At 39.3% G+C, this 21,038-nt stretch overlaps 1 protein-coding gene across 1 annotated transcript in view; it reads left to right on the top strand.

The window, feature by feature from the left end:
• LOC104020648 (uncharacterized) overlaps nt 1-20,827 on the top strand; it is a 30,214-nt gene extending 9,387 nt beyond the window's left edge. Inside the window, 13 exon segments of the mRNA XM_087750380.1 lie at nt 2,879-3,043; nt 4,070-4,248; nt 4,853-4,983; nt 6,478-6,592; nt 9,207-9,255; nt 9,257-9,327; nt 11,693-11,846; nt 12,014-12,222; nt 17,964-17,997; nt 17,999-18,065; nt 18,916-19,004; nt 19,007-19,060; nt 20,675-20,827. Of these exon segments, the coding sequence (XP_087606506.1) occupies nt 2,879-3,043; nt 4,070-4,248; nt 4,853-4,983; nt 6,478-6,592; nt 9,207-9,255; nt 9,257-9,327; nt 11,693-11,846; nt 12,014-12,222; nt 17,964-17,997; nt 17,999-18,065; nt 18,916-19,004; nt 19,007-19,060; nt 20,675-20,827 (1,470 nt within the window).
• Nucleotides 20,828-21,038: the final 211 nt, after the last annotated feature.

Raw genomic sequence — 21,038 nt, 5'->3', positions numbered from 1 at the left:
TTTTCCTAATATCCAGTCTGAACCTCCCCTGGCACAACTTGAGGCCATTTCCTCTTGTCCTATCACTTGTTACATGGGAGAAGAGACTGACACCCACCTCCCTACAACCTCCTTCCAGGTAGTTGTAGAGAGCAATAAGGTCTCCCCTCAGCCGCCTCTTCTCCAGGCTAAACAACCCCAGCCGCTCCTCATAGGACTTGTTCTTTAGATCCTTCACTAACTTTGTTGCCCTTCTTTGGACATGCTCCAGCACCTCGATGCCCTTCTTGTAGTGAGGGGCCCAAAACTAAACACAGTACTCGAAGTGCAGCCTCACCAGTGCTGAGTACAGGGGGACGATCGCTTCCCTAGTCCTGCTGGCCACACTATTCCTGATGCAAGCCAGGATGCTATTGGCCTTCTTGGCCACCTGGGCACACTGCCAGCTCATATTCAGCCAGCTGTCGACCAACACCCCCAGGTCCTTTTCCGCCAGGCAGCTCTCCAGCCACTCCTCCCCAAGCCTGTAGCATTGCATGGGGTGGTTGTGACCCAAGTGCAGGACCCGCCACTTAGCCTTGTTGAACCTGATATAATTGGCCCCGGCCCATCGATCCAGCCTGTCCAGATCCCTCTGTAGAGCCTTTCTACCCTCAAGCAGATCAACACTCCTGCCCAACTTGGTGTCATCTGCAAACTTCCTGAGGGTGCACTCAATCCCCTCATCTAGATCATTGATAAAGATATTAAACAGAACTGGTGTAATAGCGATGTTTTAGAGATATTTGTTTCTAAACTAACCTTCTAAGGTAAATTAACTTTGTTTTTATATACATCTTTAATAAATTATCAGTGAATTTTAGAATATCAAAGAGGAAGTCAAGCTGTATAACCCTCTGTTCAATAATAAAAGGCTGATTTCAAGTAAAGACAGAGTAGTTTTCTCTTGTTACATAAAAAAAATTTACTGGTGGCTTGTTGAAAATTTCTAACACTTGTTAGAAACTTTGTTTGCTGGAAAGGCAGTTGCTTTTTTCGGTGGAGAAAATAAAATTCAAACCAGGAACTCAGCAGAACAATTTAGTAGTGATTTTTAAATGACTTTTTTTATAACATTCCCTAGGAGAGATTTCAATTCCCAGCTCTAAAAATGAGAGTTGTATTGTCCTCATTCTCTAGGAGGTGACTGTGTTTGTAGGGTAAGACTTTAGACTTAATATCCTTCACGTTTCAACTGTAATTAATCTTGCCTTATGTGATATGTTTGTCCAAAAGGTACCTTATCTGTCTCTTTGATGGACTGATGTCTGTTATGGAATTTGCAGTGCCCAGGGCCAATTTGTTCCCTTCTTCCCTTGCTGGGCAAGGCCCTCAGCAATTCCTCATCCACTTATAATACTTGTTGTGGCAAAAAAATAAGAGTATTAGCAGTGTTTGAAGGCGTCTTACTCAATTGGATTGACCGTAGGTATTAGAAATTCAAGCCTGCATGTTTTCTTATTGATATACTGCATCCCTGGCCAGAGATCTTTGATAAGATGGTATCTGATAGCACACAGAAAATCTTAACTGTAAAAAGTTATTTATGGGTCGGTTTTTATTCTTTAAAAAAAAAAAGTACTTGTGGTGGGTTGACATTGGCTGGCTGCTAGGTGCCCACCAAGCTGCTCTATCACTCCCCACTCCTCAGCTGGACAGGGGAGAGAAAAATATGATGAAAGGCTTGTGGGTTGAGATAAGGATAGGGTGATAACTCACCAGTTACCATCACGGGCAAAACAGACTCAACTCAGGGAAATTAATTTAATTTATTGCCAATTAACAATGGAGTAGGATAATGAGAAAAAAACAAATCTAAAAACATCTTCCCCTCACCCCTCCCTTCTTCCCGGCTCAATTTCACTCCCGATTTTTCTCTACCTCCTCCCCCCGAGCAGCGCAAGGGGATGGGGAATGGGGGTTGTGGTCAGTGCATCACACGTTGTCTCTGCCACTCCTTCCTCCTCACACTCTTCCCCTACTCCAGCACGGGGTCCGTCCCATGGGAGAGTCCTCCACAAACTTCTCCAATGTGGGTCCTTCCCACGGGTTGCGTTTCTTCACAAACTGCTCCAGTGTGGGTCCTTTCCATGGGGTGCAGTCCTTCAGGAACAGACCGTACCAGCGTGGGTTCCCTGTGGGGTCACAGGTCCTGCTAGCAAACCTGCTCCAGCGTGGGCTCTTCTCATCATGGGGCTACAGGTCCTGCCAGGAGCCTGCTCCAGTGCGGGCTTCCCACAGGGTCACAGCCTCCTTCAGGGCACATCTCCCTGCTCCGGCGTGGGGTCCTCCACGGGCTGCAGGTGGATATCTGCTCCAACGTGGGCCTCCATGGGCTGCAGGGGGACAGCCTGCCTCACCATGGTCTTCACCACAGGCTGCAGGGGAATCTCTGCTCTGGCGCCTGGAGCCACCTCCTCCCCTCCTTCTTCACTGACCTTGGTGTCTGCAGAGTTGTTTCTCTCACATATTCTCACTCCTCTCTCCCGGCTGCTGTTGCGCAGCAGTTTTTTCCCTATTCTTAAATATGGTATCCCAGAGGCACAACCACTGTCGCTGATTGGCTCGGCCTTGGCCAGTGGTGGAAAGCTTGGAGCCAGCTGGAACTGGCTCTATCGGACATGGGGACAGCTTCTGGCAGCTTCTCGCAGAAGCCACCCCTGTAGCCCCCTCCTCTGCTACCAAAACTTTGCCACATAAACCCAATACGGTACTCAGCTGGGACCTTACAGTTTTAAGTCTTGCCTATATTCATTAGATTTATTTTTATAGAAATGCACAAGGAAGGCAAGTACTAACAAGTGAAATATCTCCCACCAGTGCTTGGTTGCAAAGCATATTCTGTTTTTGTGTTTTCCAGCTCGGTGTTTCACTTGGCACTTTGGGGGCTATACCAGCAGCAGCATTGGACCCTAACATTACAGGACTGGGAGAAATACCACAGCCACCAATTATGGGGAATGTGGACCCATCCAAAATTGATGAAATTAGAAGAACAGTCTACGTTGGAAACTTGAATTCACAGGTTGCTTTTCTTTTTGTTGTTGGCAATACTAATGGAAGATGCAGAATTATAATTTATGAATTATAATCTTACATGTTAAGAGTTTTCATTATGCCAATAGGAATTTAAACAAACAAAACAAATACTCTTTTTGGTTACTAGTGATATTTCAAATTCTGAATGCTCCTTTGCCAATCAGATCAGACCAGACCGTGGAATTCATTCTAGCAGGATACCAGAGAAATCATACTGTAGCTGAATTCAAGAAACATACTTATGATTGTGTGTGTTGATCAAATGGCCAGCTGGGTTGTGTTAGCTGAACAATGCCTCAGAAGTCATGAGATCATGGTAGCTGTCCCCCACAACGCTGTGCAATTGCTTAAGTACAATAAGAAGGAATGATTTGTCTTAATGGAAGTTGCAAAATTAGCATAAACACCTTTGAGTTTCTCTGACAGGAAAGTTAGGTCTGTCAGAAATTTGTTTTTCAGCAACTGATTGAATTAATTGAAAAACAGTTTGGTTTTGACTGATGGCAATAAAAGTATTTGATTTGAGGTTTTTTGACTGCCAAAGTAGCTACTAGAGTGTAAAAGTACTATTGATCGCAATAAAATAAAACAAGCTGGAAGCTAGTAGAAAACCAGATAAAAGCAAAGTCTTGTAATACTATTTGGATTTTTTTTAATCGATCAAAATTCACAATCAATAGCTTGGACATAGGTGTATAAGGAAATTCCTCATCAGTTATTTCAAATGAGTTGCTTGAAAAGTGTAAAATCCTGTGCAAGTGGTTTTTTTTTAACCTAGATGTAGGACTTCAGGGCTTGTGGTTGCACTATTTTAAATTGTAGTATATTCTTTAGATTAATGGAAGAAAAAATACCTTTCTCTCTTAAAGTGTAACATTACCAAATTCATGTTGCCTGTGTAATAATGGTGAGATGTCTTTCCAAAATCTGTAGCTCTTCAATTACCTGATATGTTGGATAAGTGGTTTTCATTACATATTTTACTTCAGCTGAGCTCTTCGATTCTTTCTAGACTACAACAGCAGATCAGCTGCTTGAATTCTTTAAGCAAGTTGGAGAAGTCAAATTTGTGCGAATGGCAGGTGATGAGACACAACCAACACGATTTGCTTTTGTGGAATTTGCGGACCAAAATTCTGTACCTCGAGCTCTTGCCTTTAATGGAGTTATGTTTGGAGACAGGCCACTGAAGTAAGAAATTAATTATCCATATGAATATTGAATGAGAGATTTCTTAGTATCCTTATACATTTATGACTCTGATGTGCAGGAAACTGCTGTGATGAATATTTTTTCAGTATAAGGACTTATTGTTAGTAAACTGGAACACTTTAACGATCTCCAATTTCAAGGTTGGGCATAACTTTCTCCAAGAAGAATATGGATGGCATTGAGTAAAATATTTCTGCATCTATTCTTGAGGTAGTGAAAGCCATTACAGTGAGAATCTGCAAAGTCCTTGGTTCTAATTAAGCTTTATATATGATGTGTATGTAATTAGTAGGCCTTAATGTAGAGATTTGATCTGAAATAGAGAAACAGATTTCTAGACTTCTACTAGAAAATATTTTTAACACAGAAATATTGTGCCACATTTATTTAAAAGTGGTAAGATTTGAAAGCAATAAGACACATTTCAGATACTTAGAACAGATGAGTGTTAGGAAAAATCTGTAGTTTTGTTGAACTTTGAAGCTTTTAGTCATGCGTGGAAGTTGAGGTGTTTTCTTATTTGTTTTTCATTTTCCCTTTTCAAGTGTTTGGGAGTTAAAGGTTTTATTTTTCCTTAATTTAGAATAAATCACTCCAATAATGCAATAGTGAAGCCTCCTGAAATGACACCGCAAGCTGCTGCCAAGGAACTGGAAGAAGTGATGAAGAGAGTAAGGGAAGCCCAGTCTTTCATATCTGCTGCTATTGAGCCAGGTAGGTATATTCTCTTCATTACCTAACAGACATGATCTGTGTATACCTTGGCACATGCTTTTAGGAGCACTTTCAAACGCAGGAAAAGGGTACTCAAAGGTGAACAACATGTGTGTGGGAAAACAAAATAAAGTAAACAAAATTGTCTTCATGCAACAAAGCAGTGGAATGAAGCTGACTTTTTATTTCATCATATCTTATTTTCAGATACATGCTCACTGAATGTTTTAAAATACGAAATCAATACTAAATTAATACTTAATGTTGGTGCTTTTAATGTTCAAAGTACTTACAAACTTAAAAAAAAAGCTTTATATTTGTTTTGTTCTCTAGCACCCATTAATGCCATAGTTTCATGATCAGAGAGGGAGCTAGCATGCTGCTGAAAGCAGCAATGTTATGGTTTCCTTCAGCAGGTTAATTTTGTCACTGTGCTATGCTCTTTTTTCATGCTGGCTCAAGACTATGTGCATCCTCATAGCAAATGGGATCAGAGAATGAATCTGGGATAAAATTTAACATATTGTAATGGACTTTTTTTCATCCAGATTGGTTCCCTGATCCCTGTTAACACTGAAATGCCAGGTCAAGGAGGAAGGTGTTGGTGGGTTGAGTGGTTAGACAGGCATTTCAGTGCTGACTTATGCTGACTTAAACTGATTGCAAAACCACAGCATAAAAAATTCTCAACTTGTTAAACTTTCAGCTGAAATCCTCCTTTTTCTTTTCATCAGCAAGACAGCAAGACTTTGTCATTCTTCTTACTAAGAAACCCAGACGTTGACTTATGTAGCTTAGATAGTGGAGGGTCTTGAGGTTTTATTGGGGGGGGGGGGGGGTATTTTCTGTTGTTTTTTAGGGTTGGGAGAAAAATAGTTCTAACATTTCCTCAGTGTTAAGAAGCAGAATAATAATCTTTTAGAGTCTGAACCAAAGTCTGCTGAGGTCACTGGTAAGCTTTCTGTTGACTTCCTGGCCTTTGGATCAAACTTTTCACCCCCTTCTCTCCATCCCTTCCTCCCTCAAAACAGTGTTTGAGGAATAGAACTTCAATATTTGTACAGTGGTTGGAATATCTAAAAGTATAGAAAGTGCTAATTATTATTTACATTTTATTCTTGTTTTCAAATTTATGCCTTCTAAATTTACTCTATTCTTCCGAGGTTATTAAAAAAAAATAGTAGTTATATTACATAATATACCAGACGAGAACGTGTTGTAATCTTGTGCATTGTGGCAGCAACATAAATCCATTCCTAACAGAGCTAGCTGTTTATAATTATCTGGTTTATGTGTACTGCTGCAGGATAGCTGCACTCAACGAGTATATGCAATGACTTTCTGGGATGTTTCTGAAGGATATTTGCAAAGAAGGAAGATGTGCAAAGCATAGGCCCCTTGCACTATATGTGTGGTACATTCCACTTGTGCCAGATTGTTAACTGGGATCTTTAAATGTTCTGAGCTTACACTGCAAAGTGGTTTTCCTCTCAGAGTCTGGAAAGAGCAGTGAAAGAAAAGGCGGTCGATCTCGTTCCCATTCTCGTTCAGAATCCAGGTCTAGCTCAAAATCCCAATCTAGAAGGAAAAGATCACACTCAAAACACAGGTAGGTATGTTTTTTATTTTGGACTAATAGATCATACTTTTGTTGTTGTGGTGGTGGTGGTTACTGAGATTTCTTACTGAGTTATGAGGCAAGTAAGTATCCCTGTAGAGAAGATTAGTAACTTACACTGACCAGATCAGAGTAACTAGGAACTTTGTCTCTGAACAGATACTCTTTCCCTCTAAATGCTAAATGTTTTCAGGATTACTTTCAGGTAAAACACACTAGAAGGTACTTTTTGTGCCATGTAGCATAACCATTTCTATGGTTTCATGGTACATTTTGTGCCGTGTAGCATAATTTCATTTTGTGACCTCTGTATTTTAAAAAGAAATAGTTATCTGTGTTTCGTGGATGGAACATTTAGTTTACTGTTAACACTCTGAACCAGATAGGCTGGCTGGTTTTGCTAGTAGAAAGTTCCTGCTATCCTGAACTTCTAAACATCTAGTTAACAAATGTAGTATTTTTATTTACTGTACTGTAAACATAAAGCTATATATTTTTAAAAGCCAGAAGAAAAAGGCTTTTAGGGGCAGTTTTTCATTCTTCAGAGTTTGTTTGCTTTGCTAATTTGTTCAGTTCTGAAACAGGCTTTGAAATATAGGAGGAAATAAAATTATTAGATCACCCTTAAAGTTTACCCATTAAGATTTTTTTCCAAGAATGAGACAGTCTTGCTATGTAAGACTTACAAATGCTTCCTGAAATGGTTCAATGTCAGGAATGTCTTCTGATCATTTAGATAATTAATCTAAATATATTTGGCTACATTAAGTATAAAAAAAAACCCAAACAAAACCAAACCAAAACAAACTCAAAATGTATTTGATAGCTTACACTTTAAAAAGGTGAGTGTTGTCAGTGTTGCAGCGACAGCACTGTTGCATTCTTTCATCCATTGTCTTTTAACAGGGCAACTAGAATTCTTTTACATACAGAAAAGCTGGCCAGAGGGACACACCGCATCAGTTATACTACCAAACAAATATGATCTAAGTGCAGGCTTCAGTTTTGTAATAGTGTTACACAGTACATGTTATCTAATGACATCAAAACATTGGGTACCTTTTTAATGCAAGAAGAATCGTTTGTTCATTTCCTTATTGCTTGCTTCTCTTCTGTTTCTCTAACTCAGGACATAACTGAAAAACAGTCTTTGTTTTGTGTAACACTGCAGTAATCTCAGTGCTATTTTGTACTGACGCAAACCAAATTGATTTTTAGAAGATAAATTTGCATTTTTTTTACTTGCAGAAAACCTGTGCTTTAAACAATTGTTGATAGTTATATATTATTTTTTAAATGATTTTACCACTGTTACTGTCAGTTTTGAGAACATTCTGAAAAAGGCCAGTCTGATCTGTTGAGGCAACTTCATCCCTAAGAATAAACTGTCCTTACCACTTTCCAGTTTTACTGTTTTATAAAACCCCTAAATTGCTTTCATCTCTATGATATAAAATTTATTCAAGGTTTTACTTGGACTAAATTGTAATTAATTTTCCCTGTAATTAGTTTGTATTTCCACACTGATACGTGGAGCAAAGCTGTAGGTAAAAAATGATTGCCTCTCCTCTTGGTATATCTTACTCTGTGTGTCTTGAGCTGCAGAAGACAGGTGGAGCTGGTATTTTTTGTATCTCCCTGTTCTTCAGGATTTATTGAGTAATATACATGAATTTTCTGTCTTTGGTAAGTTTAACTTCATCGTACCTTAGCCTCTCGGGCAAAATATCCAATGATGTGTTCTTTTCAAAGTTAATGTTCAAATTCAGCTTTTAATTTTGTTTTCCTAGGGAATATGATCTTCCAAATATAGGGAATATTTTGGGAAAAAAAAGAGTACAGTAATTTTTAAGTGTCTTGTTTTCTTCATCAGATCTGAGACTATACTATATATGTTTATCAGAAGACTTTAATTGGATTTCTATTGGAGTATCTGCACGTTATTTGCATTCCTTATTTATCGTGTAGTAAATACTCATTTTCTTTTCTTGAGAACTCTTATAATTCAAATCCATGCTAACATATCCTTTCAACTGAAAAGGTAACTTGACTAAATGCTGAACCACAGATAGTGGTGGGGTTTTTTTGTTGGTGGGGTTTTTTTTTGTTTGTTTGTGTTTTGGTTTTTTTTAAGTTCAATTAAATTGTAAGGCTGGAGAACAAAGAGGCCAGTTAAAGCCATCTTTCTTCATTGACCAAGACTGCAATAAGTGACTGGGCCTGGAAAAGAAGAAAAATGTAACTGATTATTTTTACAAGCTGCTAGAAATTGTCTATAGTAGATTTTATGCACTAGATTTACTAAGGACAGCTATCCTAATATGATATGAATTTATATTTTCCAGAATATTCATGGAAGTTATTATGAAACATGAGTATTACTTAAATGGTGCATTGTTTCAAAGGAGAGCATGTGCACCTGGTGAAGCTTAAAGTATCCATATTTACAAAAATGTTGGTAGGCAGTATATTACTGAGGTGTAACTCTCTATATAATTTTATGTAGTGAGGCAAGATTTATGTGGGTTTTTTTCCCTTCTTGGTTGACATAATTTTTATGAAGTTTCAATATTAAAGTATTTTTCTTCTGGCGTTGTTCATATAGAAGTAGATCTGGCAACAGATCGCTCTCAAGACACAAGGACAGACGCAGAATCCAGGAGTCCCCTGAAAAAACGGTCTAGATCTAGGGAAAGGCAGAAATCAAGAAGTCGCTCTCGTTCTCGGTGAGTTCCATTCCTAAGAAATGATACTGTTGTTCTTAGCACACAGTACAAAGTTTGTGAAAAAAATCTAACAAACCTTTTAGGTGATGGCAAAGGATGGAATCTTGAAATGCTTTAGCCTGTCTCTAGGTTTTGTTTGTGGGACAAAAGAATAGAAAGTAAATTTTTATGCAAGTGTACTGGTTTTGGCTGGGATATAGTTAATTTTCTTCATAGTAACTCATATGGTATCTATGGGGATTAAACCACAACACTGAGGTACCTGAACTTTGATACCAAAGTCTAGTCTACATTTATACCAACGTGCAAGCTGATCGAAAATAGGTAACTTCAAATTGTCAGACTTTAACCAACAGATTAGGTATGTTCCATGTCGCCTGTGCAACACACAAAAAATTGGATGATGCTTCTTCAGTCTATATCTGTTGAGAAGGTTGGGTTCAGGCTGAACTTGATCCTGCATTCTGAGAACATGTATAAAGTTTTTGTGCACGAGCTTTTATTTTTGCCTTTGGCTATTTCATATTGGCTATATACACTGCTGTAGGCACAAATGCATATGTCTGTTATGTGGCATATTTACATTTCAGGATCCAATACATCTATATTTTACCTAGTCTATTAATTTTTAAGTGATTGTCTAATTATTGAACCTTGAAATTCCAACAAGATAATTCCTTTATCTCCTTGGATGATAATGTAATTTTCTGAGGGATGAAATCGTGAATATTCACAAACCAAAAGTGCCTATGAAAGTAGCTTCATGAATAGAAGCCTTGGTACTTTTCTTTCTGTTTCATCTCTGTAATTCCCCTGACTCATTTTAAAGGGAGCTTCATACTTAGGTTGTGCAGTTGTCTCTTGTTTTCTGAGGGGAGAAGTTTTGTGTGAAGGAGAACTGCAGATCTGTGGACCTCGGTGGGAACAGTTAGGAGTGGGCTATATAGCTGGGCTTCGTTGATGGATCCTTTTGACTCTCTGTTGCTGTTGTCTGTAGCTTCTTGAGATATCTGCTCACTGGAAGGGGCGAGTCCAATGAAATCTCTGTGATAAATAACTGGAAGGCACTTCTTGGGTCATTGTGAGACCCCTTGCTATTGCAGGGATTGTGTGCTGTTTCATCTTTATGATCTTACATTCCTTCTGTGAGACATCTAAAGAGGTATTTGCCAAAACCTGATGGAAACCAAAGTCTTCAGGTCACAGACCATGAATCAAGCCTACTATTTATTAGTAGCCAAACACTTGTTCCAATGAAGAAAGGTGGGGGCTGTGTGTAGGACCTTTCATGTCTGAAGGAGTCTCTTTGAGAATCTTTAAAAATCCTAGAATAGGTACCAATACCAATAGACACAGCAACTTCTGTCACTCTGGTTCTCTTGGACATGAAAAGGCCTGCTGATCAACTTCTCTTGTGCTTTCTCCTGTTTCTCTCTCTGAACAATTGTTCGTTTTCATGTCCTAGAGGCCGGTCTAGGAGTCGTGTGTCTCTTCTATTTGCTAGAAAGGAAAGATGGTTCAGAGTCTCACGCTTCCAAATAATCCTTTATCAAAATGTAATTTTCCAGTCAAAGCTGTGATCTAATAAATTTTTATTTGGCTTGACTACTAGAACATCCATTGGACTGTTTTTATGAACGTGTATCATTCTGCCTATCCCAAAGAAGCTGACTTGTTCTGTTACCTTGCTTCTGTTTTTACTGTCTTAACAATTTTTCAAAAATTTTCAAATTCCTAATGACATTACAGATGATTGAATTGTCTTGGTTGAGTTTTGACCTTACGTTTGCCTTTTGAGGGAATTTGGTGAGATTTTTATCCCTGTTTTTTTGTTTCTGTGTATTAATTGACATTGGACTTCCAAGCAGTTCCAGGATATTTATGTGAGAGAACACTGTAGAACAAAGACTTCTGTCCAGTCAGCTGTCATTATTCATGTGGGGGTCGTTAATCTGCAGTCCATTTTACGTGGACACGCTTTTAGTAAAGAATGGATTTACAAATTGTAGAGTTTTTTTCGCTCCTGACAAAATGTAGAAAATTTATGTATGCATAGTATATAGCTGTATAGCTGTGAGGCGAAAAGACATATTGTTTCAAAGTGTAATAACATCACTTTGAAGATCACAGTTTGATTTGATTTTGGCCTCCCCTTCCCCAATTTGGTTTCCAAATTTTTCCTAGCTATATAGCCTCTCCCTCATGGTGAACAGGGGTGGAAAATGAAAAATTTTTAATAATTACTGTTTTTCAACAGAAACACATATTTTCTCTTGAACAATTAACTTATGCTAAAGAGTTATCTGTAATTTTTTTGTTCAAAGTTCAAAGATGAATTAATGGATTTGTGTTTGGCTTTTCACAGGGACAAGAAAAGAGACAAAGAAAAGGTCAAGGAAAAAGAAAAGGCCAAAGAAAAGGAGAAAGAGAGAGACCGAGACAAAGAGAAGGAGAGAGACCGGGACAGAGACAAAGAAAGGGAAAGAGAACGAGATAAAGAGAGAAACAGGGAGAAGGGGGTGGGGGGGGGAGAGAGCGAAACAAAGATCGAGAGATGGTCAGAGACAAGGATAGGGATAGAGACAGGGGCAAGGATAAGGACAAAGACAGGGAAAAGGACAAAGATAAGGAGAAGGAAAAAGTCAGGGAAGAGGTAGACCAGAACAAGGAAAAAGATGATGTTGAGAAAGAGGGGGAGAAGGACAGAGAGAAGATTAAGGACAAGGAGGGAGATAAGGACAAAAGAGGGGACAAAGAAAAGGAAAAAGATGAGGATAAGGAGAAGAAGGAGCAAGAAAGAGAAAAAGAGAGAGATGATAAAAAGAAGAAAGAGAAGAGATCCAGAACACCCCCAAGAAGCTATAGCTCTTCAAGAAGATCTCGTAGCTCCAGCAGGTTTGTTTAGAATTTTTTCATGCTTTTTCAGATTTGTCAGTACAGTAACGTGCCATGAAAAATCCGCATCCTAATTTTTATGTATCAATATCGCCATGTTACTTACTAATTCAATTTGTATTCTTTCTGTTTTGTAGATTTCCCTATTACAAAGAGCTCTGTATGATGCTTGATAGAAAATAGTTTCTTGTTGGGCAGCTGGTGCTTGCCTTTCACGTAACTGTATAGCATAGTCCTTGAGGACAGTAAGTAGATGGTTCTTATGCCATTTCCCTGTGTTGGAGCCATCCAAAAGTTATGATAGAGGGACATCAAACATCATCTTTGTCCTGATGAAAGTTTGAGTCACTGTTACATACTTACATACTGTACAGTGTCAGTCTGTAAAGCAATTTGTTGGGCTTACGAACAGTTGGGTATTTGCCACTTGGCCACCTTAGGGATGGTGAGCAATGAATTTTTCTTGGCTGGATGGCTGAACAGCAGGAAGCAAGCATGTTGCTTGGTTGGCTAGCTATTCAGAAAGTGAATGTATCTCAGTTGGAAGATAAGGATACCTTGTTTAGCTGGTTAGATGGCCAGATACAAGTAAAAATTAACATTCCTTAACCGTGCTGATAGTAAACAGGAAAGCAGTCCAGGTTAATTTAGCTGTTGTTTTTGCCTCTGAGGCAAACTGGTAAACTGGGTGGAAGTCTGGATAAATTCAGTACAGCAAAAGGAGGCTCTGAGATTGATTATAAGCTCTGTAAGTGGACTAACTCAGGCATATTCTAAAAGCATTGCAGCTAACTTAAGTTTAGAACCTTTGGTGGAAAAAGTCCTTTTGAATACCTCAGCAATTACGGAGTTCAATAATATCACATGACAAATTTAGATACCAAATTTTATCTGTTACCTTGAGAGAATGAAATGCTGGATGAATTGGGAAAAGTTCCCTGGACAAAAACAAAATTTCCATAGCCCTCAAAATTCAGGAGTTCATGGTTCATATAATGCAGAAAAGGCTGTAATGGTTTCTGAACATTCTGTTTGGGTTATAAGAAATGTCCATGTTGTTTTGGAGGTTTATGGGAAAAATACTGTGGCTTCTTTAAGCATATGCAGCTTCCTATTTTAATGCATTGTTAACATTATTTCATGGGTTGAATATCTGCACAGAGTAGAGAGAGTTCTGTCAGCTTTGAAAACATAAGATTTTCTGCCTGTATGCCTCAGGAGTGTTGAATTACATAAGTAATTGTGGTGGATTGCCTGGATTGCACCTGGATGCCAGGTGCTCACCAAACAACTCTATCACTCCCCTTCTCAGCTGGACAGGGGAGAGAAAAATATGATGAAAGGCTCGAGATAAGGACAGGGAGAGATCACTCGCCAATTACCATCGGGGCAAAACAGACTTGACTTGGGAAATTAATTTAATTTATTGTCAATCAAATCAGAGTAGGGTAATGAGAAATAAGAACAAATCTTAAAACACCTTCCCCCCACCCCTCCCTTCTTCCCAGGCTCAACTTCACTCCTGATTTCTCTACCTCCTCCTCCCCCAAGTGGCGCAGGGGGACAGGGAATGGGGGTTGCAGTCATCACACAGTCTCTGCCACTCCTTCCTCCTTATACTCTTCCCCTGCTCCAGCGTGGGGTCCCTCCCACGGGAGACAGTCCTCCACGAACTTCTCCAACATGGGTCCTTCCCATGGGTTGCAGTTCTTCACAAACTGCTCCAGCGTGGGTCTTTTCTACGGGGTGCAGTCCTTCAGGAACAGACTGCTCCAGCGTGGGTCCCCCATGGGGTCACAAGTCCTGCCAGCAAACCTGCTCCAGCGTGGGCTCCTCTCTCCACGGGGTCACAGCCTCCTTTGGGCATCCACCTGCTCCGGCATGGGGTCCTCCATGGGCTGCAGGTGGATATCTACTCCACTGTTAACCTCCATGGGCTGCAGGGGGACAGCCTGCCTCACCATGGTCTTCACCAGGGGCTGCAGGGGAATCTCTGCTCTGGCGCCTGGAGCACCTCCTCCCCCTCCTTCTTCACTGACCTTGGTGTCTGCAGAGTTGTTTCTCTCGCATATTCTCACTCCTCTCTTCTGGCTGCTGTTGCACAGCAGTTTTTCCCCCTTCTTAAATATGTTATCCCAGAGGCGCTACCACCATTGCTGATTGTCTCAGCCTTTGCCAGTGGTGGGTCCATCTTGGAGCCGGCTGCCACTGGCTCTATCGGACATGGGGGAAGCTTCTGGCATCTTGTCACAGAAGCTACCCCTGTAGCCCCCTGCTACCAAAACCTTGCCACGCAAACCCAATACAGTAATGTTTAGCTTATATAGGAAGTGGGTCTTCCACCAAGGCTCTTAATGTTAAATAGCAAATGTAGTTAGCTGGATGTTACAAAAAATTCATACTCTAGTTTGGAACAGTTATGCTCCCCTTTAAGCATCCTGCTATTTAAGAAAGTGTCACGGAAGACTCAAATGTCATGTACTTGAGCAGAGAATTCTAGTGAAATTTAGTGCATCTCTTCTAATGGTCTTACAGTACAAAGCCCTACTTTGATATGAAATTGATTTTTGTACAGATGCTATTAAACAGGGACAATGTTCTTTTTGAAGATGGAGGGTGAGAGAAATACACTGTTTTTTTTTATATGTATCCATCATACAAGGAGAGGCTGAGAGGACTGGGATTGTTTTAGCCTGGAGAAGAGAAGGCTGAGGGGCACCATATCAGTGCATATTGAATGCCTGATGGGAGAGCGTAAAGAAGATGGAGTCCAACTCTTCTCAGTGATGGTCAGTGACAGGGCAAGAGGCAGTGGGCATATATTGAAATGTGGGAAATAAAAGGTTTTTCCTAATGTTTAAATTGTGTGTTTTCTAGGCAAACTGGAACCACTTGCCCAGAGTGATTATGGAGTCTCCATCCTTGGAGATATTAAAAACCTGACTGGACATAGCCCTGAGTAACCTGCTCTAGTTGATCCTGTTTTGGGAGGGTGGGGATCTGGACTAGGTGTTCTCCAGAGGGCTCTTCCAACTTCAGTAATTCTGTTATTCTGAAAAGTATTTGTCAATAGGTTGAGCTACCAAGTCCCGGTTAGCTTGTATTTAGGGGTGTCTGTTTACTTTGGTGGTTGACTTTGCCTAGTTGAAATGGTTACAAACCATTTGGGAGAAGATTATCCAACAACCTGGCATTTCAGCTGTCTGGTTTTATACTGCAGCATTGAGTTGGGACTGTTTTTGAAGATGCAGATCCTTTTTCTGAAGAGTGTAAAATATTGGACAAATAGTCTTCTAGTCTTTTTGGAGAAGAGGTGGAATAGAACATACAGGACCTTCTAAGAACTAGGCAGCAGCTCACCTTGCTTTACTGACAAACAGCATGCAAGTACTAGAAATCAGATGGTTGTTTTTGATTCCTAGCTGAAGGAAGACAGACCGACCAGAGGAAGAGGAGAATCAGGCTCCTTTTCCAAGAGATATCTACAGGCTAGCAAAGGGGATAGGTAGGGACTTTGTCCAAAGAGAAGACTTCTTGATGGCTGAAGTGGTATCTTCCTTTATAACCCAGTAATGGCCCAACCTGAAGGTGGTAATATCAAGTCCAGTCAGTCTCACCCATTAAATATTGTCTGTCTGGGATTTTTTTCTTAATCTTTTGCTTTTTTTTTTTTTTTTTTTTTTTACCTAAAGGAGGCAGAGGGTCCCCATATATTCCACTGGCAATTTCTGCTGGCATTAGCAAGGCTCAGATTCCATCAGGGTCAAAAACAAAATTTGTGCCTTAATTAGGGGCAAACAGAATATGAAGAGGCTGAAAGCTACCTCTCTTTCTAGGAAGTTAGTTTACACTGCCACCATTCTTCCAAGTACTGCTAGTTGGAGACAGGTGTTGAGAAATCTCTCTGCCCCAAAGCTTCTGTCTGTCTCAGAATTAAAAGATCCTAGCAATGCTAGACCTGGTGTTGATCTAAGGCAAAGCTTGGAGCTGTTCCTAGTTAACTTTATTTAAATCAACAGGAAGTTGCCTCCAGTCGTGAGCCTGTGGGATTTTTCCTTTGAGACAAGAATGTTAGTTCTGTGTATGATTTAGAGACACGGGATCACTATCAAAGTTTTCAAACTTCTTTTTCTTAAATTTTGCTGTATTAGTGTTGCTTAAGAGTGTTAATAAAAACAGGTGCACAAAAATCTTTGTATAGAAAAATGTAACAGAGATAGGAATGCTGTCAGACACAGCTGTAGTTCTTCAACTTGAAATATGAAAAGCAGAAACTGAAAATTAGATTTCATGAATAAACGGTTTCTAGTTTGAACACAATTACTAGGGCACTTACTTGATTGCTTACAGATATGTATGCAGGAAAGCAAAATAAAGTGGGGATGTACTCAATGTAGACCAAGTGGGAGCACTGTCAGAATAATATATTCATTTCCAACATCCTCATTTGAAAAAAGGTGATGATAAATGTGAGGATGTTCAAAACGAGGTGCGTGTTAACCAGTGAACAGCTGATTAATGATTGTGGGTTTCTTTTCCAATGATTGAGGCCACTTTATATTTTTGTTTACCAAAGATCGAATCAAACTTAAGAGCTTGCTGAACAAAATAGTTATGAACTTTTGTCCTGTACAGCTTCAGGAGGTCGGGCTAGATGATATTGTCAGAGTATGAATCCAGATAGTGATACTAGGTATATCTTAATATATATATCTTTTATAATTTCTCTAATAACTGTTGTTTTATTGGCCTTTCTAAATATTAAAGAAATTAGGTGTGAATTGCAAAAGCTGGTATGCATAAGTGTAGCTTTTGTGCTGTATCTTAAAGTGCCCTGTCAATTAGTTTTTAACTTCCCTGTTTTTCTTTGATGGTTCTTCCTGTCTGCTTTTCCTGCTCTATGAAGAGGTGATAGGAAAGAGTCACCTTACTTTGACAGAGATAGGTTCTATGTTTACGCTGAATGAAGCTTTACTTGCTGTTTTTACTTTAACATGTGCCTCAGTATGTTTGCAACCACTTATTTAATGATCTGTTCTATTCGAAATCAGACTCCATAACAGCAACATCAGCAAATTCCATACATCTGTGTAAAACAGCTGTTTTGTAAAATACTAAGAGCTCTTCAGTGCGTTATAGAAAGATACGTAGGTTTGCTGAGCACGGGCTGCTAGGAAAACAATAGATATTAACTTATTCAATTTTGATTCTGGCAGCAGCTTGAGCTTCATTTTGCACTGTTTGCTTCTAAACCAATAGGAATGCTAGCTCATGTATTCAGGAATTAAACTTCAGTCATGCTGAACTGAAATTCCAGTGATCTTAAGTTTTGAAGTTTGTATTGCTCAAATTATGCCTTTTGCCTTAATGTGGCTTTTCATTCAATTGGATTCTTTTCCTGACTGAAGAAACTCTTATTTAATACAGGATTAGTGAGTTCAGTGTGTTTCCATTGTTATCCAGTATAAGTACAAGCATGTGAGGATAAGCGTAAAACTGAAATCTGAAAGGGCACAGCTGTTTTTTTTCCTACTTCCCACTTCCATTCTCCCTTTTCCCATCAAACTGAAACATATGAAATTTTTTGCTTTGTACAATTCATGTATTATTGGTGATATATGTTAAATTCAGGGATATTTACTTAGTTGTGTCAGATCATTTTAAGAGCTTTCCGTTTTATGCAGTTCCTGAGTTTATTATTTTTCTTCTTTGGTGATCTTGAATTTCTTGGTCCTCCAGAGAAGAAGGCGTAAAAGGAAGAGTAGAAGTCCCTCCAAAGTCTCCTAAAACATCTAAAACAACAAAAAGAAATTCTTCACAAAACTCCTTCTCCGAGAAGGTCAGTTTGATGTAAACATAAAAAGTTAATGAGCAGTAAAGAGAGGAGGAAAAAGTTATAGTATTTACTTTTGATAAATTGAAATGTTGACATAGAGATCAGTGTTATGAGAAGGAGCTAACTCAATTTGTGTGTTTCGTGTGGATTTTTTGTTTGTATATGCCAGAAGCTCTTTAATAATCCTTTTCTAAGGAAAAGGTTTGTTTTTCAATAAACAGAACACTAGAAGGTGGATGCAGATACATATATTGAAAACAATTTGGGAAGTATTTTTCATTGATTTACTGCCTTTTCACTAGTCATTTCAGATAATTTCAGTTGGTCAGTATGATTTAGTTCCAATTTAAAACAAAACAAAAAAAAACCTTCGTGGATTTGATCTTTGGTATGTCACTTTCAACTTCAGAGAGTTTTTCAAATCTGTTAGTGATGCAAAAATTTGCTTCAAATCAATAAAAGCCCTTCATCCAGATACAGGTTAATTGTGGTTTTCTGTTTGCAAATACCATGTATACTGAACACATGCGTTCTTTAACTCTCTTCAGTCAAAAAATCCCCTTGTCTTTATGAAGGGGGTTTTGTTTATGTTTTGTTTTGTTTTGTTGTTTTTTTCTTTTTCTTTTTTTTGCTCCCCCCCCCCCCCCCCCCCCCCCCCCCCCATGAGAGTTTAGTTTGCATAGTTAAATGGTTTGAAGGTGACTGAACCTTTCTGAAGGGAAGCAAACCAGGATACCAACATTCTTAGTTACTGTACTGTGCAATTTACTGCACAATACACTCAGTGTATGCATTGGTAGTACATTTGTTGCTGTTGGATCAAATTCTGATTTGAGTAAAAAATTTTCTTAAACAAGAAACAGAGAAAGAAAAAAAAAAAAGAAAGGATACAAATAATGAAAGAAGAGAAAGGGAATGCTCCAACTCTCCAAGAAAAAATATGTAGTAAAGAAAAAAGAGGGAAAGGAGAAATCTGACAAAAGCACACCACTACTCTTGAAGGTAAGCTGTGTGACCAAGTGACCGTAAGCAGAGTGGAGTGTTGCAAGTGGAACTGATTATTGCAATTCCTTTCTTTCTTTTTCTTTTCCTTTCCCTCAGCCCCCCTTCTTTTTCCCCTGTTTTCCTTACCAAGTTATTGCCACTTGGGTTTAGGTTTTGCCAGTTGGAGACATGAAAGTCATTCTCCAGTTGTGATGTTACTCGAGGCTGGTTTGAGAAGTCTGTGCGTTTGAACTTACTGGACCTATAGGAGCTTGTGTGAATGAGTTACGGAAACACTTTGTTTTGGTTTCGCTCTCTTTTCTGTTCTGTGCCATATGTTGGGAGTTGGCTGGCTGCCTATCCTGTATGAGCAGGCAGGAAGCAGATTGTGTAACTAAGCAGCAGGGTTCGGGGTTAGTTTGGCTGTGTCGTGGTTTAACCCCAGCTGGCAACTAAGCACCACCCAGCCACTCGCTCACTCCCCCCTTGGTGGGATGGGGGAGAGGAACTCAAGAAGAGTAAAAGTGAGAAAACTCGTGGGTTGAGATAGGAAAAGACAGCTTAATAGGTAAAGCAAAAGCTACTTGCACACACACAAGCAAAGCAAAACAAGGAGTTCATTCACTACTTCCCATGGGCAGGCAGGTGTTGTCCAGCCATCTCCAGGAAAGCAGGGACTCCATCACACGCATAACGGTTACTTGGGAAGACAAACGCCATCACTCCAAAACATTTCCCCCCTTCCTCCTCCTTCTCCTACACGCTTTTTATTGCTGAGCATGTCATCATATGGTATGGAATATCCCTTTGGTCAGGTTGGGGTCAGCTGTCCCAGCTGTGTCCCCTCCCAACTTTCTTGCGTACCCCCAGCATACTCACTGGTGGGGTGGTGTGAGAAGCAGAAAAGGCCTATGACTCTGTGTAAGCGCTGCTCAGCAGTGACAATGAAAACATCCCTGTACTATCAACAGTTTTCAGCACAAATCCAAAACATAGCCCCATACTAGCTACTATGGAGAAAATAGAACTCTATCCCAGCCAAAACCAGCACAGGCTACCTGTCAAGCTGAAAAGATTTTTAATAAACTTTCACTCTGCAGGTTCAAGCCTCTCCTTGGTTGCTTTGGTCCTGGGATGCATATTGGACTCTGCAGGAGTAAAGTTGAAGATTTAAGGAAGAGTAGTATGGGATTTTTCCACTTGCATAATAGAAGGTGAGTGTGATTAAGAAAAGAAAATTCAAATTGTTTAATTTTAGAATTTGAAGAGCAGCATGCCTTTAAAGAGTAGTTTGTGGTACTGTTATAAAACAGCTGATTTAGGTGACTCTGTCCACATGCTTAAGTAATTGTCTTACCCAAAAACTCTCTTAAAATTTATCAGTTGCCTGACAAAAAAATATGAAAGAAAAATGGAGTGCCTAACTTCAGCCAATTGAAAAGAAAGCTTTTAAAAAAAAAAATATAAAAAGCTGACACACCTGTTCTGAAAATTGCTGAGACAAGATAGGTGTGTAAAAATTGAGGCAATCAAAATACCAAGAGTTGGTTGGAAGTCATATCCTGTAATGCTGAAATTATGATTTTTTTTAAAATTTTTTTTTATTTGTAAAAATAATTTTATCTTTGGTAGGACAAAGACCACACTAAAGAGGATCCGAATTCAGAAACTGTCAAGGAAGTAGGCAATAGAGATACACAAAGGACAGATGAAGTCAAACTACAAGAGAATGGGAACTGTCAACTAAATGACGAAAACCTCTCAATTAAAATGGAAGAGGTTTAAAGCGAAGAATGGACCTCTGACTCAACTAAGGAATGAAATCCAAAGCTTTTTATTTCCCAGAATGAGGAGGAAAATCTCAAAGCAATCAACCTGAACATGGTCATAGTACTCGTAGCTCTTCCAATTCTTTGTGATTAGCTTTGTTTTCTTGCTGTATCAAAGCAAGAGAGCATGGACCAGTAGTTATACCATGTGAAAAGGCAGATGCCAT

The sequence above is a fragment of the Nipponia nippon genome, unplaced genomic scaffold (genome assembly GCF_047370975.1).
Source record: "Nipponia nippon isolate SJK-2023a ecotype South Korea unplaced genomic scaffold, ASM4737097v1 scaffold_131, whole genome shotgun sequence".
NCBI lineage: Eukaryota > Metazoa > Chordata > Aves > Pelecaniformes > Threskiornithidae > Nipponia > Nipponia nippon.
This window is presented reverse-complemented; position numbering and strand designations above follow the sequence as displayed.